This window comes from Saimiri boliviensis, chromosome 3, assembly GCF_048565385.1.
Source record: "Saimiri boliviensis isolate mSaiBol1 chromosome 3, mSaiBol1.pri, whole genome shotgun sequence".
Taxonomy (NCBI): Eukaryota; Metazoa; Chordata; class Mammalia; order Primates; family Cebidae; genus Saimiri; species Saimiri boliviensis.
Genome location: NC_133451.1, coordinates 102,000,367 through 102,018,608, shown reverse-complemented (window position 1 = coordinate 102,018,608; position 18,242 = coordinate 102,000,367). Strand labels below are relative to the sequence as shown.

The window sequence follows — 18,242 nt, the reverse complement described above, 5'->3', positions numbered from 1 at the left end:
TCCGGAGGCGGAGACCGCGTCCCTCTCCCCGCCCCCGTGCCCCGGCCCCCGCGGCTCGGGAGCCAACGGGAGGAGCTAACTGGGGAGGGACCGGTCTGACGCGAAGACAGCCCGAACCAACAGGCCCCAACTCTGGGCGCAGGGGGCGGGCCGCAAAGGAAGGGCCGGGGGCGGGGCCAGGGTCCCCCCAGGCCCCACGGGGAGACCCTGGTTTCAGGAAGTGGAGGACCGAGCGTCTGGCTGCGACCTTGGTCGCGATGAGCACGGCGTCGGGGCCCCGCGAGGTGCGCCCCGCAGGTAGGTAGGGGGCGCCGGGCGGGTCTGCGTCTTGCTTCAGCCTAGGGGGAAACAAGGGTTAGCGGGGCGGGCGCGCGGGCCGCAGCGGGGCCGCGGGTTCCTTGGGCTTTGCGGGGCGGCCTGGAGAAGTTGGGGGCTTGCATTGCAGCACTCAGGGCCGCTGGGGACGGCTTCGCGCTCCAGTCTAAGAAACACTCCGGGACTTGGCGGCCTCCTTGCGGTCCGGGGTAGCGGCGCAGGCGCCGGGGCGTGCCCCTGCCGCCTTTGTCCTCCGGGCGGTGAGTGCTTTCCGGGCGCCCCGGCTATTTAAACCTGAAAACGCTGGCCTCACCCGGGCGGGGCGTTCCCCCACACTTGGCCGTTTGAATTGATGACTTTTGGAATTGGATATTTGTTTGCTCACTTCGAAAAGTAAAAAGGAGGGGTTCCGCCGAGTCATAAGGAAAGCATAACTGACCCGCGGGGTGCCCGGGCAGAGGCCCCTGGGTCCACCTGGGCTTCAAGCTGGAGGCGAAGGCCAGTTCCTGGCGGGCAGCACACCTGGTATCTCTTCTGCATCCAGGAAACCTGCTGCTGTCTGTCGGTTTGAGCCAAAACCACAATAACTTTTCTCTACAAAATAACTGCTGAGAGCGTACTTTGTGTCTCTTATTAGTTATTACTGGTAAAGTTCAGAAACTTCAGACCTGGCCAGAGGAAGACAAACGAAAGGTCGAAACGCTTGCGGTCGGTCGGGCGTGGTGGCTCACGCCTGTAACCCCAACAGTTTGGGAGGCCTAGACAGTCTGGGAGGCCTAGGCGGCCAGATCACCTGAGGTCAAGAGTTCGCGACCAGCCTGGCCAAAACGGTGAAACCCCCGTCTCTACTAAAAATACAGAAAAGTTAGCCGGGCGTGGTGGCGCGCGCATGTAGTCCCAGCTACCTGGGAGGCTGAGGCAAATTTGCTTGAACCCGGGAGGCAGAGGTTGTTGCAGTGAGCTGAGATGGCGCCAGGGCACTCCAACCTCGGCGACAGAGTGAGATTTCGGATCAGAAAAAAAGAAACGCCTGCAGTCGATTAGAGTGGCTTTATTTCAGAGCTTTTTATATTTTGCTGCGCAAAGGAAGCAGTGCTCCAGAAGCAAGTTGTAAAAGTCACATGGTCGCAGAGGAAGTAGATAGGTAGCCATGTATGGCAGGCACAGTGCAGGATCCAGCCGCAATCTCGAGGGTCAGGAAGCCGGTGCAGGGGTCCCGGATGGCCGCCACTAGTCACCACCTCTCCCACTCCATTTCTTTTTTTCCCCTCCACTCACCTGCTCCCTTCCTCTTGTTTCTCCATCCCACTCCTCAGGACCTGTTCTAGGCCTGATGGGGTTTCTCAGTGTACGGTTACTAAACATATTGTTGATAGAGCCGATCGGGAGATTTTCGTGAATGAAGACGATGACAGTAGAATGACTTGAAGTAGTTGGGGAAGTTGAACCAAGTTTAGAAAGGTAGCTGGTCTGGCTGGGGTGGGAGGGGCTGCGTGGAGACTGGGCCTGCAGAGCCTTTGGAATCTGCTGGTGCACCTGGCTTTTCCGACTGCACTGCGCCGCTCTTGACAAAGCTGGACCACTTTCTCTGTTCCTGTTCCTGGGCTGTGGAGCTGTGACATAAGGAATCTAAGGCGTCAGGCCATCAACAAATGGTAGCTGGCAGAATTATCTGGAAGGATTATCAAATTAGAGTGAGATGAAAAAGGAATGATGAGTTTTGCGAGACCTAAATTAAGAATAAGGAGGTGATAGTTACATTATCGTGGAAAGGAACAGAAACGAAAAAAGGGCTGGGCGCAGTGGCAGGCACCTATTGTCCCGGCTACTCCGGAGGCTGAGGCAGGAGAAGCTCTTGAACCCGGGAAGCGGAGGTTGCAGTGAGTCGAGATTGCACCACTGCACTCCAGCCTGGACAACAAAAGGAGGTTCTGTTTCAAAAAAAGGTGAAAAGAGGTCAAGAATCAGGTTTAATGAAGGGCACATTTTTAATAAGTAGATTACAGATGAAAAGGATTTTTTTTTTATCTGTTATAGAGGGTAGCTCCTTCATTAAAATTTATTTTCTCCATGTCAACAAAGCTATTTCTGATTTTATCCAGGTTTTTAAATATGAATGCAGGCCAGGCCTGGTGGCTGACGCCTGTAATCACAGCACTTCTGAGAGGCCAAGGTGGGTGGATCACTTGAGGCCAGGAGTTTGAGACTAGCCAGGACAACAGCAAAACCCTGTCTCTACTGTAAATACAAAAAAAAAAAAAATTAGCTGGGCATGGTGGCACATGCCTGTAGTCCTAGCTACTCGGGAGGCTGAGGTGGGAGAATCACTTGAATCCAGCAGGTGGAGGTTGTGGTCAGTGGAGATAAGGCCACTGCACTCCAACCTGGGTGACAGAGCGAGACTCCATCTCAAAAAAATAGTAATAAAATAAAAAATATTAATGCAGCATTATGATACTTGTTAAGAGCCCCTTTCTGGAAAGCTTGTCTGCTTGGTATACATAGCTCAGGGTGGTCATGCCAGTAGTCCTGATGTGTTATTTTCTCTGAAACCTGTGGGTAAAGTTTATCAACTCCAGAGAAGTACTGGAACTTAGGTCCTGACATCTGTTCCATGGCCTTTTGTTCTGATTCAGTGTTTGCTTGGTACTGCAGTGTGCAGGGTACACTTTGTGAGAGTGAAGGTTACAGCTGGCCAGGGTCAGAACCAAGGTGTCCCGAGCCTTGGCTTTTTCCTACATCCATAGCATTAACAACAACAACAAAAGACCTAAAAAATTCCTCACTGAGGTTGCCAAATCTGTTAACTTTGAAACTGAATGTCTTATTTTAAGAGATGGGGTCTGGCTCTGTTACCCAGGCTGGAGTATGGTGGCTGTTCACAGCGGCAGTCACAGCACACTAGGTCCTAGAACTCTTGGGCTCAAGAAATCCTCCTGCCTCAGCCTCCCAAGTAACTGGGACTATAAGTTTGCAACTATTCCCAGCCTGAACGTCATTTTCAACAGATTTTCTTGAGCAGCTACTTAATGCTAGTTAGCCATTCCTAAGCCTATAGGTCTTGACTAACATGAGCATATTTGTGACAGCCCAAACTCACGTCTTCCATTATTAATATATCAGCTAACAACTGTGAAGCTACTTTGGGCATATGAGAAACAGGAGTTGTAAAGACCCAAGCAAGAATGTATCTCCAGTGTTTTCACCCTGAGGGACTTGAGTTAGTTTGCTCAGCAGCCATTTGGCCCAGCTTCCTAGAGGTGGGCTGTGTGCCGCCTTCTGCTCAGCAGTCCGTATGGAGCAGCAGCCCCAGGAGGTGAGACACTGGCCTGCTACCACCAAGGAAGACACTGAGTACTTTCCAAGTTGTGCAGAATTTTGATGGGTAAGGATGGTTCGGACATACGGGATTAATTTTCTTGAAGCTATTGTTTTTTTATAGTATAATTGGTTAAAAGATAAGGAGATGAGTGTCGGGTACCAGCCCAAACCCCATGCATGGGTGCCCTTAGTCCCAGCAGTGATGAGGGATTGAGAAAAGGAAATACAGAGAGCCACGAAAGTAGAATTTATAGCATGGATCCAGGGGATCAGCGCAAAAGTGGGAACCCCGTTGGTCCTGAACTCTGGGCTCCAAACACTTTTGTTATGTGCATAATCTCATTGATCTTTCGGGTGTGGGAGGGTGAAGGGATAGGTAACATGGTGGGGCACTTGTGATCCTTCTAAGACATGGTAAACTAGTGCTCTGAGTTTATCACCAATTGTTACCAGGGTGCAGCTGCATCAGAACTTTAGCGAATGAGGAACCATCCGGTCTGACCACACCCAATAAATCAAGGGGCTTTTGTCTCCTGAGGATTAAGAACACAGAGCAATTAAAATCACTCCACGTTCCAGAACCTAGGCAGAGCCTGAGGTGTTCCGTGATCTCTGCCCTGCAAGGCTGTTCTCCTCCTTGCCAGCTCCCATCTGCAAAGACCCTCCCGGATCTTGTGAGCAGAGGTCGCTTCACTTCTCTGAGATCTTTGCATTAGCCCTCTTTCCGAGGCCCTCCTGCAGTCTCCATGTTGAGAAGGCATTCGTGGGACCATAGTAATATTGCCTGCTCTGCAACCACCTGTCGGTGTTCCCCGGTGTTACCGCGCTCTCGGATGGTCTTTACCTTAGGCCTCCTGTTGCTGCTTGATTTCTAATTAACCGCACCAGTAATACGGTTTAGTTCGTGTACTCTGAGCCAAGCAAGCTTATAATTATTCAGCTAGAAATAACATGGGTCTCGCCCTGGCCATCTTGACCCACAAGTGAAGTTATCAAAAGGCAGTAGATCCCGACAACTTTTGAAAATGGAAAGAGTGAAATCCCCGTGCTGTCTTAATAGAGCGGTGTGTGGAGTAGGAAGCACCTGGGTACCATGCTCACCTAGGGCAGTGGTCAGACCAAACAGCTTTCTCATCTGCTGTGCCCGGGCGCGGCGCGGTGGAGTGGGGGGTGGGGTGGGGACCAGTTGGAGAGGTTGCTTTTGGCTCTCAAACTTTAGTGTAAAAATCGCTTTGTGGCCGGGCGCGGTGGCTTAAGCCTATAATCCCAGCACTTTGGGAGGCCGAGGCGGGTGGATCACGAGGTCGAGAGATCGAGACCATCCTGGTCAACATGTGAAACCCCGTCTCTACTAAAAATACAAAAAAAAAAAACTAGCTGGGCGTGGTGGCACGTGCCTGTAATCCCAGCTACTTAGGAGGCTGAGGCAGGAGAATTGCCTGAACCCGGGAGGCGGAGGTTGCGGTGAGCCGAGATCAGGCCATTGCACTCCAGCCTGGGTAACAAGAGCGAAACTCCGTCTCAAAAAAAAAAAAAAAAAAAAAAAAAAATCGCTTTGTGAAAAATGCAGGTTGTCACCTCCTTCCTCCAAGATTCTGATTCTGTCTCAGGATCCAGGAATCTGCATTTTAACACCTATACCAGGAATTCTGATGCATAGGGTTGAGCAAAACTGACTTAGGGTGTATGGACAGAGGGATGGCTTAGTGGGGTCATAGTTGGGTCTGACTGCTTGGGTTAGTTCGAGGAGGAGTAGGCTAAAGGGGACTTGAACTGAATTCTCTACCTTGTATATTTTTCGAGGAGAAATGAGGTTAGAACAGTCAGGTGATGGGGCTAGTAATGGGGAGATCCATAAGGAGAGGAGAACACAACCGTTTTAGCTAGGAGATGATGGGCAAGAGTCCATGCTTTAGGGTCATTCTTCCTCAGCGGAAGTGTTCATCTTGCTATATTGCTAATATTTTGGTTTATTCATTATTGTCTCCCCTCTAAGCTGTTGAGCTATCAAGTAAAACAGATCCATGAGTGGATGGGGCCTTTGTTGTAGAAGATGCCACACTTTTTGCAGTGTCCAGTGTAGAAGCCACTGGCCAATTTGAATTAATTGAAAATAAATTAAAATTGAGTTCCTCAGTTGTACTAGCTGCATTTCACGTGTTCAGTAGACACATGTGGCCAGTGGCTACCTTATGAGACAGTGCAAATGCAGAACAATTCTGCCATCACAGACAGTTCCATGACATAGCACTGCTCTAGAGAGTGGAAGGGAGGCCAGGCGCGGTGGCTCAAGCCTGTAATCCCAGCACTTTGGGAGGCTGTGGTGGGTGGATCACGAGGTCAAGAGATCGAGACCATCCTGGTCAACATGGTGAAACCCCGTCTCTACTAAAAATACAAAAAATTAGCTGGGCATGGTGGCGCGTGCCTGTAATCCCAGCTACTCAGGAGACTGAGGCAGGAGAATTGCCTGAACCCAGGAGGCGGAGGTTGCGGTGAGCCGAGATCGCGCCATTGCACTCCAGCCTGGGTAACAAGAGCAAAACGCCGTCTCAAAACAATAAAAATAAAAATAAAAAAGAGAGAGTGGAGAGGAATTCAGTGGAAGGCTGTCTAGGGAGTAGGGAAGTCCGATTGATTGAGAATGGAGAGCAGGCTGGGTGCAGTGGCTCATGCCTATAATCCCAGCACTTTGAGAGGCCAAGATGGGTGGATGACGAGGTCAAGAGATCGAGACCATCCCAGTCAACATACCCCATCTCTACTAAAAATACAGAAATTAGCTGGGCATGGTGGTGCACGCCCGTAGTCCCAGCTACTCGGGAGGCTGAGGCAGGAGAATTGCTTGAACCCAGGAGGCGGAGGTTGCAGTGAGCCGAGATCGAGCCATTGCACTCCAGCCTGGGTAGTAAGAGCGAAACTCCATCTCAAAAAAAAAAAAAAAAAAAAAAAGAGAAAAGAGAGAGAGAATGGAGAGCAGAAGGCTCCCCTTACAGGGTTGGAAGTGCAGATGTGGCATGCAGGAGATTCAAGGTCCATGTCTTCGCCCTTGCCCTTCCCTTCGTCCACCCAAATGTCCATCTCTTCCAGGCCTTCGCCACTGGTAATCCAGCAGTAACCACAAACTGAATTTCAGTTCTCCTGTAGGACTCAATTCTTTGTTTCAGAAAATATGTGGAAAAACATTTTCTGTATAACAAAGCAACTTCGTATTTCATTTTAGAGCTTTTTTTTTTTTTTTTAAATACAGGGTTTCACCGTGTTGGTCAGGCTGGTCTTGAACTCCCAACCTTAGGTGATCCATCCGCCTTGGCCTCCAAAGTGCTTGGATTACAGGCGTGAGCCACTGCTCCCGGCCCATATTTCATTTTAACTCCATAATCACAGAACTGTGTTACTCTAGGCATATTTTGCAGTGAACGCATTTGTGTACTATTTTCTCCATTTCTGTTTATGTTATTTTGCAGGTCAAGTTGGGGGTGAGAAAGCATAGAGCTGTTAATTTATAGTTTATTAGTAAGCCATATTCTTTGATTTCCTTCTCGTCATATACTTTGGCTTTTAAACTAATCAAACCAGAAGGGTCTTAGAGTTTGGGAGTTGGAAGGAGGATGGGAGTTCCTACTGGACTTCACCGCCACAGTAAAAAATAATTAACAAAAATCAACTTTTTTTAATAGGTGGGGAACAAAACATGACAGAAACAGATGCCTTCTATAAAAGGTAAAGCTGTGCTCTTCTCTAATAAAGGTCTCTTCCTTTGATGGTCACAGTCAGCCTACAGAAATAAAAGCAAGAATGGGTCCTGGGCACTGCAAAGTAGAACTGAGTAGGCCAGGTTTTAGCTTTGGGGAGGTGATTTGTAGACAGACAGGTTGTGCTGCCCCTGGTTGTCGAGGGACCTGGAGTGATGTTCAGAATACGGTATGTCTGAATTGGCATGGCATGAGCCTAGAGCGAGAGCTTGGTTCTGAGCCACACGGTTATTCCTGGTTGCTGGATCCTGGGGGTCCGGGGAAAGACAGCAGAGGGTTAGGGATGTGTCAGCATGGCACACGGCTACCATTTACCAATTGGCAGAGAGATGTTTCAGGACTTTCCTTAGCAGCGTGGCCTTTACTAAACACTCCAGTGGAACATCAGCCTGGCAAGGAGGAGGAAGCTCAGCTCTCTATCTACATGTTGACCTAGAACTTGGAGGGGCTCATTTAATGTGACTTGAAGTGATTGTTTTTGAACTTTTCATTAACAGAGAAATATTTGATCCGGCAGAAAAGTACAAAATGGACCACAGGAGGAGAGGAATCGCTTTAATCTTCAATCATGAGAGGTTCCTTTGGCACTTAACACTGCCAGATAGGCGGGGCACCAGCGCAGACCGAGACAATCTTACCCGCAGGTAGTAGTTTTATCTGCATATCGAGATGAGGCAGTTAAGTGATAACACAATCACTTTTGGCCAGGTGTGGTGGCTCATGCTGGTAATCCCAGCACTTTGGGAAGCCAAGGTGGGAGGATCATTTGAGGCCAGGATTTTGAGACCAGTCTGGACAACAGACCGAGACCCTGTCTCTACAAAAAATAAAAATCAATTAGCTGAGCATGGTGGCGGTGGTCCCAGCTACTCTGGAAGCTGAAGGGGAGACGATGGCTTGAGCCTAGGATCCTGTTGAAGGTTGTGATGAGCTGTGGTCATGCCATTGCACTCCAGCCTGGGTGACAGAGTGAGACCTTCTCTCTAAAATAAGAAATAATTTTTTTCCAGGCTTCCAAAAGAAAACTTAAAAAAAAAGTTCTTAATTAAAATTCCAGACTCCTAGAAGTAGGGGAAAAAAGTTACTTATAACTTGTCAACACTAATGAGATAACAGATCAAGAGTGTTTAAGGATGGGCCTCAGTTAGCCTCCCTTAAGAACTTGTCTGAGTTATCTTCCTTAGTCTGTTCTATTAAATGTTGACAGGCTTTGCATTTTTACTAACATTTGCATAGTAGCGAACAATACTCTAAATTGATTTGGCTATCATTATGATTAAATTCTTTCTTACCATGGTGAATGAAGGGAAAATCACCATTGTTATATTTATTTTCTTTTCTCCTAAAGAAGGCAATTTATGTGTCATTAAAATGTGTATAGATTCCTCCAAAGTAAGGGTATTTGATGACTTTGAAAAGTTTATAGGCTAACGTTTCATTTAATATATCACTAGGTTTTCAGATCTAGGATTTGAAGTGAAATGCTTTAACGATCTTAAAGCAGAAGAACTACTGCTCAAAATTCATGAGGGTAGGTAGTTTTGCTATTACATAGTTCATCTTCCTCTAATGAGACTGAGTCCTTTATCCTCTCTGTAAAGACAGGTACAAGTAATTACTTGTGTGACCAAAAAATAGTGTTAATTTAGCACAGGTTACAGGTTTGGGGTATGCATCTATGTTTCTGTTAGCCAGCACGTTTAGAGACCCTTGCAAAGAATTGGGCCTCTAAAGTCTATATTTAACATACCACTAGTTACAGTCTATTACTGTAGAAATGAATGAGATAAACCCTTCAACTGGCAGTAAAAGCCTAAAATGCAAACTACATCTTCCCATTAACTCCTTTCAGGCCCCATTTTCTCACTGGTTTCCAAGTAATGTTGGTTTACATACGTTACCTCCTTTAATTCCCACAACATCAATATGTGGTAGGTATTCTAATTACAACCTATATTATAATCATCACTGCATGCCATGGGTATTCAAATCATTTGCCAACCATTATATTTGCATAATTACTTTAAACTTTCTTCAGAGCTCTTTTTTAAACTGCACATCATTTTAATTTGTCTGCTTACCAGCTTTTCAACTTTGCTCAGCAGCTTTGGAGGACATCGGTCTTATGTCACTGCACGTGGCCTTGAGTACACTTTTGGAAGCTCTAAGTGCTGTAATCTTTTGAGACAGAGTCTCCCTCTGTCCCCCAGGCTGAAGTGCAGTGGCATGATCTTGGCTCGCTGCAACCTTCATCTCCTGGGTTCAAGCGATTCTCCTGCCCCAGCTTCCCAAGTAGCTCACCACCACGCCCAGCTAATTTTTGTATTTTTAGTAGAAATGGGGTTTCACCATGTTGGCCAGGCTGGTCTCGAACTCCCGGCCTCAAGTGATCTACCTGCTGGATTACAGGCTTGAGTCACCATGCCGAGCCCTGAGTGTTGTATTCCTGTAGTGAAAGTGCAGCAGCACGTGTGGAGTTGTTGAGCAGCAGTTCTGGGTCTTTCCAGTTTGCTCTAAAGTCTCTGCTAATTCAAGGAAATTTTTAGTTTATTGCCAAAGTAACTTGGATCTTAAGTGAGCTTCCCTATCATAATCCCTTTATGTTTTCCACATCGTTCTGTGTTTTAAAAGGCTAATGAAGTTTGGTCAAATTCTATTACTCTGAACTTTAATAAATTTGGATTTTTAAAACAATCAGATACAGTAGGGTATAAATTATTGTTTGATTACAGACAAAAATAAGTTTTATTACAGATATTTTATACGTATTAGAGAATAGGCTGGGCGTGGTGGCTCACACCTGTAATCCCAGCACTTTGGGAGGCCAAGGTGGTGGGATCACCTGAGGTCAGGAGTTCGAGACCAGCCTGGCCACATAGTGAAACCCCATCTCTACTAAAAATGCAAAAATTAGCCAGGTGTGTTGGTATGCATCTGTAATTCCAGCTACCTGGGAGGCTGAGGCAGGAGAATCACCTGAACCCAGGAGGCAGAGGTTGCAGTGAGCCAAGATCACGTCACTGTACTCCAGCCTACGCCTGGGCACCAGGAGCAAAACTCTGTCTCAAGAAAAACAAAAAAGAGACAGTAATAATATTTTCTCCTTTCCAATCATGTGGCTGTAACTTTAGTATTAGTAAACAGAATTTTTATGTGTAGATAACAGGCATATTTTCATTTCTATATTCTCTTTGGGGCCTTTATAGTGTCAGCCTCTAGCCACACAGATGCCGATTGCTTTATGTGTGTCTTCCTGAGCCATGGCGAAGGCAATCACATTTATGCATATGATGCTAAAATTGAAATTCAGACATTAACTGGCTTGTTCAAAGGAGACAAGTGTCGGAGCCTCGTTGGAAAACCTAAGATATTTATCATTCAGGTAAGACTGATTGCATTATCAATCTTTTTTTTTTTTTTTTTGAGGTAGAGTCTCACACCATTGCCTGGGCTGGAGTGCAATGGTTTGACCTCAGCTCACTGCAACCTCCCCCTCCTGGGTTCAAGTGATTCTCCTGCCTCAGCCTCCCGAGTAGCTGAGACTACATGTGCGCACCACCACGCCCAGCTGATTTTTGTATCTTTAGTAGAGACAGGGTTTCACCATGTTGGCCAGGATGGTCTCGATCTCTTGACCTCGTCATCTACCCGCCTCGCCTCCCAAAGTGTTGGGATTATAGGCATGAGCCACCATGCCCGGTCTACATTATCATCTTAACTATAAAGTCTGTTATTCTGAACATGTGATAAAGGTCTAAAAGCCAATTTTGAAAGTAACTTTCTCCAGTAATTGGACAGGCCACTTTTGAATTCTGGCCAGAGTGGCACTTTGAGCTGTTAGTAATAATTGACACTCTCATTATCTGTATTATAAAATAACAGCATTTGGATTGACATTTGAAGCAACTCATAAAGTAACTAGGAGGCTACTCCCTGGCAGAGCCTGGTATCAAGGTAGAGCCACTGGAAAAAGTACCTGCTGATTGAAGAGTGCCGTGCAAGGCATCATCAGACTAAGTTTGCTTCTTTGGAGGCGGACAGCATATAAAGCAGTGTAAAGAATGGAAGATAAAGCCTTGTCTCATGCCTTTCACATTTCCCCTTAAACCAAGATTGTTTCCCCTATGCCAAATTGGTTTTAGGGATAAAGGTATTTTGGGTGGGCATGGTGGCCCATGCCTATAATCCCAGCACTTTGAGGGGCAGAGGTGGGCAGATCACCTGAGGTCAGGAATTCAAGACCCATCTGGAAACATGGTGAAACCTCATCTCTACTAAAAATACAAAAATTAGCCAGGCATGGTGGTGGGCAGCTGTAATCCCAGCTACTCAGGAAGCTGAGGCACGAGAATTGCTTGAACCTGGGAGGCGGAGGCGGCAGGAAGCTGAGCGCGCACCACTGTACTCAAGGCTGGGCATCAGAGCAAGACTTTGTCTCAGAAAAACAAAACCAAAAAAATTTTTTTTGCATAGATTATTGGCACATCATTAAGGCTTTTTTTTTTTTTTTTTTTTTGAGATGAAGTCTCGCTCTGTCACCCAGGCTGGAGTGCAAGGTGCAATCTTGGCTCACTGCAACCTTTCCACCCCACCCCCAACCCAGGTTCAAGCAATTCTCCCACCTTAGCCTCCCAAGTAGCTGGAATTACAGACACTCACTATCATGTCCAGCTAATTTTTGTGTTTTTGTAGAGACGGGGTTTCACTATGTTGGTCAGACTGGTCTTGAACTCCTGACCTCAGGTAATCTGCCCACCTTGGCCTCCCAAATTGCTGGGATTACGGGCGTGAGCCATTGCACCCAGCCAAAAATTTTGACCTACAAGAGAGAAACCTGACACAGTGCCACAATTCTATATGACCATGAATGGCATAGAGGACATGAAACAAAATTATGTTAGTCTATTGCATTGCTATAAAGAAATACCTGAGACTGGGTAGTTTATAAGGAAAACAGATTTGATTAGCTCACAGTTCTGCAGGCTGTACGGGAAGCATGGTGCTGGCATCTGCTTCTGGTGAGGCCTCAAGCAGCTTACAATCATGGTGGAAGGTGACGATGGAGAGCCAGCATATGATATGGTGAGTGGGAGCAAGAGCTCACCAAGGGGGAGGTCCCAGACTCTTTTAGAAATAATCAGATTTCATGTGACCTGAACAAGAACTCACTTATCACCAAGGAGATGATGCTAAACCACTCATGAGAGCTTCTCCTTGATGATCCCGTCACCTTCCACCAGGCCCCACCTCCAACGCTGGGAACCACATTTTAACATGAGGTTTGGAAGGGACAAACATCCAAACCATATCAAACGTGAAACTCATTTCGCATCCTACCATAAAGCCTTGTTTTGGGGCAAGGAAGTGGCTATAAGAAGTGAAGGACAGCCGGGCGCGGTGGCTCAAGCCTGTAATCCCAGCACTTTGGGAGGCCGAGGTGGGTGGATCACGAGGTCAAGAGATCGAGACCATCCTGGTCATCATGGTGAAACCCCGTCTCTACTAAAGATACAAAAAATTAGCTGGGCATGGCGGTGCGTGCCTGTAATCCCAGCTACTCCGGAGGCTGAGGCAGGAGAATTGCCTGAATCCAGGAGGCGGAGGTTGTGGTGAGCCAAGATCATGCCATTGCACTCCAGCCTGGGTAACAAGAGTGAAAATCGGTCTCAAGAAAAAAAAAGTGAAGGATGACTGCCTTGTTTCTGGTTTGGACACCTGCATTGGAATATCTGTAGAACATGGAATTGGTGATACAGGTGTAGAACCTAAGACTGGTGGCCTTGGCTGGAGAAATAAATCAGGAGGTAGCCATGGGATTAGATGAGCTTACCCATGTTGAATATAGCCTGAAAAATGAGTGTAAAACAAAACCACGGGGCACCCATGAGTTAATGGGCTGAAGAAGGAAGATACTGAGGAGGATGGACACCAGGAGAAAAGTCAGACACAAAGAATGACATGATTGTTTCATGAAAAAGGAGTGGCCAACACTGTCAAACAAGAGAATTGGAAATAACTAATGAGCTACTATGGGAAGAAAGTCACAATGGAAGGAAGTTGTTTGCCAAGTGACTTTATCTCTCTATGCATTAGATTCTTTATCTGTGAAACCAGGGTAAAAATAGCACCTGTCTCATGGGGTGGTTGTTGAGGGCAAAATCACCTGACTTAATGAATGAAAGCCACTTAGAATAGGGCCTGGCATATGGCAAGCCATCAGTAAAGGCTCCCTCTTATTGCAGCTGACTTGGCAGGTGATGTCATCAGGTTAAAGGTGTTCTATGTCATATTTAGGAAGGACAGTAGAAAACAAGGCCTGTAAATAAACCTGCTGATACCAAGATTAAAATCTCCCTATAAAAATGGGATATTAGGGATTTTCTATTTTTGATTTGAAATCGGGACTTTTTTGGTGCTTGTAATTCTTCGACCATTTCAGAACTGATTGATGCATTTATAATGTTAAAACAATCGTATTAGGTGACTGCATTCGTGTATAGGGTGGCCATAACAAAGTACCACAGACTGTGGGTTTAAACAGCAGGGATTTATTGCCACAGTTCCGGAGGCTGGAAGCCTGAGATGAAGGTGTGGGGAGGGTTGGTTTCTTCTGTGGCCTCCCTTGGCTTGTAGGTGGCCGTCTTGTCCCTGTGCCTTCATAGGGTTTTTCTTCTATGCATGTCTGTGTCCCAGGTTCTTATGAAGAAGACAACTGGTTATGTTGGATTTGGGGTCACTCATACCATCTCATTTTATTAGGGTTAGGACTTCAACATACGAATTTTTGGGGAACACAGTTTGGCCTGTAAAGAAGTCACTTGTGAGTCAGAATTTAATGTTAATTCTGAGTGAGTCTAAATTTAATGTAAATTCTGGGTCTGAATTAGTGGATAAACATTTGACACCTCTCTTTTTCTTCTTTTTTTTTTTTTTTTTTGAGACAGAGTTTCGCTCTTGTTACCCAGGCTGGAGTGCAATGGCGCGATCTCGGCTCACTGCAAACTCCGCCTCCTGGGTTCAGGCAATTCTCCTGCCTCAGCCTCCTGAGTAGCTGGGGTTACAGGTACATGCCACCATGCCCAGCTAATTTTTTGTATCTTTAGTAGAGACGGGGTTTCACCATGATGACCAGGATGGTCTCGATCTCTTGACCTCGTGATCCACCCGCCTCGGCCTCCCAAAGTGCTGGGATTACAGGCTTGAGCCACCGCACCCAGCCTGGACACCTCACTTTTTAACAGGCACACAAGGAAAAAGGTGCATCTCCTCAGGTCAGACTGGATGTCATTTTAACTCCTAACAATTTATAGCAGCAGCCAGGCAAGCAAAACAATCTGGAATTACTGTCTGACTAAATAGAAATGCTTAGGTAAATACTAGAGGTTTTTTTTTTTTTTTTTTTGAGACGGAGTTCCACTCTTGTTATCCAGGCTGGAGTGCAATGGCACGATCTCAGCTCACCACAACCTCTGTCTCCTGGGTTCAAGCAATTCTCCTGCCTCAGCCTCCCGAGTAGCTGGGACTACAGGCGTGCGCCACCATGCCCAACTAATTTTTGTATTTTTAGTAGAGACAGGGTTTCACCATGTTGACCAGGATGGTCTCGATCTCTTGACCTCGTGATCCACCCGCCTCGGCCTCCCAAACTGCTGGGATTACAGGCGTGAGCCACCGCGCCCGGCCAATACTAGAGCTTTTTAAAGGGAAGGTAACGCAGTGTGCCCTGGGTGTGCCACAAGCGTTTCCTCTACAGTATACCTTTCAACCAACATAATTTAATGTATACTTGGGGATGCCAATTTGTTCTTATTAACTAAAAGAAAACATAAGTAGGGAAACAACTTCGTTGGCTTTAAGTTCCCTTTAAACCTGAACGTATTGCTTATGAAATGCTCAGCATGTGGTTTCCGTTGTAATGAAGGTGTACTGGTTTATACATTCACTGAACACATTAAGCACTAGGAAGGACACAGTAGGCAGAGGTGGGTTTTCTTCTCCTTGTCTTGTAGGCGTGTCGGGGAAACCAGCACGATGTACCGGTCATTCCTTTGGATGTCGTAGATAATCAGACAGACAAGCTGGACACGAACGTGACTGAGGTGGATGCAGCCTCCGTTTACACACTGCCTGCTGGAGCAGACTTCCTCATGTGTTACTCTGTTGCAGAAGGTGTGTGGTGTTTTAAGACAAAATAATTTGCCTCTCTTGTCTAAGGTTCTGTAAGTTTCACCTTTGATTGGTTTGGGTCAGGTCTTTTTTTTTTTTTCCTGGCAACTTTCATTTAAATGGGTCAGGTCTTTCTATTGGGACATAGTGATTCCATCCTGAAACTCAGAGTTAGAAAGAATTTCTTTGACCACAGGGCACAGACTAAGTGAAAGTGTAAAACACCTTACAGAAAAAGCATTCCTGACAGATATTAAGTAAAGCAACAGGTCTAATTGTATTAATATTAGCAGCTTACCATCAGTTACTGAGAGTGGTAGTGCCATTGTGGTAATTGTCATAGAAAGCTTTTTTTTTTTTTTTTTTTTTTGGAGACAAGGTCTCACTCTGTCCCTGAGGCTAGAGTGCAGTGGCATGTTCATGGCTCACTGTAGCCTTGATTTCTCAGGCTTAAGCAATCCTCCCACCTCAGCTTCCCAGTAGCTGGAACTATAGGCATGTACCATCATGCCTGGCTAATTTTTAAATTTTTCTTTAGAGATTGGGTCTTGCTTTGTTGCCCAGGGTGGTCTCAAACTCCTGGGCTCAAGTGATCCTCTGGCAGTGGCCTCCCAAAGTGCTGGGATTACAGGCATGAGCCATTGCACCCAGCATGAAAAATATTTTTTGGTTTGAGAGAGTCTCACTGTTTCCCAGGCTGGAGTGCAGTAGCACAATCTCGGCTCACTGCAACCTCTGCCTCCCGGGTTCAGGCGTTTCTCCTGCCTCAGCCTCCTGAGCAGCTGGGATTACAGATCCCCACCACCACGCCCAGCTAATTTTTTGTATTTTTAGTAGAGACGGGATTTCACCATGTTGGCCAGGCTGGTCTCAAACTCCTGACTTCAAGTGATCTGCCTCTCTCAGCCTCCCAAAGTGCTGTGATTATAGGCGTGAGCCACCATGCCTGGCTGAAAAATATTTTGATAATGGTTCTTCTTTGCTTTCATAGTAAATAATTTTGTTTGACTTCTTTCTAGTAATCTCATGTCTCTCAAAATCATTGTCTATCTTGGGAATTTTTTAGGAAATGGAGGAAATTATACAGAATTAACCCCATATATATAAAACTATACAGAATTACTCTCTTTCCCCATTTGAGAAGAGTCAAAATTTTTTAACCATATATATCATGGACATATCTTAGTCTTTTCTAAGGATTTTTAAGAACTTACACTTCTGTAAAGTATAAAGTTATTTCTCACTCATAGTAATTGAAAGCTGGAAAACTACAGCTACATTTTCCTCCTCATTTTTTTAGGATATTATTCTCACCGGGAAACGATCAATGGCTCATGGTACATTCAAGATTTGTGTGAAATGTTGGGAAAATATGGCTCCTCCTTAGAGTTCACAGAACTCCTCACACTGGTGAACAGGAAAGTTTCTCAGCGCCGCGTGGACTTCTGCAAAGACCCAAGTGCCATTGGGAAGAAGCAGGTTCCTTGCTTTGCCTCAATGCTAACTAAAAAGCTGCATTTCTTTCCAAAGTCTAATTAATAGGGGCGATCTTATCTTACAGTCTGTAAATATCGTTAGGTTAAGCGTGTGGTCAGTGATTCAAATGTTTTAATGTTTAATGCCCAGCAAAGAACTGCCTTTAAAAAAAAAAAGTTCATGTTGGCCATGGTGAAAGGGTTTGATATGCAGAAACAAAATCCTCAGGAAATTAGAAAAATAATTTACAAGCATTTGTAATATTTTTTAGTAAACTGCAGGATTACACAAAAATCTGGCTGATTTAACTAGTATTTTGTCACATTTTTTATGAAAGTTTTTATTAAAAAAAGTTGTTTTTAAAGGTTTTTGAAATCCAAGAATTAAATCATCCCTTATAAAATATTTGAAATTCATATTTGATTAGATTTTTCTAACATTCTTATTCATTTGTGTAATTTGTAGTTTTTACTTGGTCATATAAACGTTTAATATTTCATCTACATGTGAATTACCACATTTTGTGTATGACTTTAATTCCTACTTTTTAAAAAATCAGCATTTCAGAGTTATATGTCATTCTGAGGATGAAACAGAAAAATAGTAATTCTTAGCCACTATAGGCTGAACATCTGCAAATTCTGATTGTGTCAGCATCTTCCATGTTAAGTTCCAAGAAACAGTCCAGCGGTCATCAGACCCATTCTTCACACACGATCACATTAATAATAGATGCTACCCTTAAGGTTCAATTCTTATTAATATGATATACAGAATATGAATAATACTGTTTTGTTAATAACCTGACAGAGGCCAAAGGTGGTTAAGTGGGCTTTGATACCTGAAACTTGTGATTTGCAGGTTCAAAAGCCATCATTTATATACACAGTTTCAGTTGAAGCTCAAAAACTATCAACTATACTTTATGGTTAGTGAACATTTATGCCTTTTTGATAACTGATAAAAAGATCTTAATCCCGGCCGGGCGCGGTGGCTCAAGCCTGTAATCCCAGCACTTTGGGAGGCCGAGGCGGGTGGATCACAAGGTCAAGAGATCGAGACCAACCTTGGTCAACAAGGCGAAACCCCGTCTCTACTAAAAATACAAAAAATTAGCTGGGCATGGTGGTGCATGCCTGTAATCCCAGCTACTCAGGAGGCTGAGACAGGAGAATTGCCTGAACCCAGGAGGCGGAGGTTGCGGTGAGC

The 18,242-nt window shown here is 45.5% G+C and overlaps 1 protein-coding gene across 1 annotated transcript; it reads left to right on the top strand.

The window, feature by feature from the left end:
* The first annotated feature begins 103 nt into the window (after nt 1-103).
* CASP6 (caspase 6) lies at nt 104-17,327 on the top strand. The gene is made up of 7 exons (XM_003929464.4): nt 104-297; nt 7,317-7,359; nt 7,889-8,035; nt 8,846-8,922; nt 10,598-10,773; nt 15,401-15,560; nt 16,858-17,327. The coding sequence occupies exons 1-7, from the start codon at nt 258-260 to the stop codon at nt 17,094-17,096; spliced, it is 882 nt and encodes a 293-aa protein (XP_003929513.1). The 5' UTR covers nt 104-257; the 3' UTR covers nt 17,097-17,327.
* The last annotated feature ends 915 nt before the right edge of the window (nt 17,328-18,242 follow it).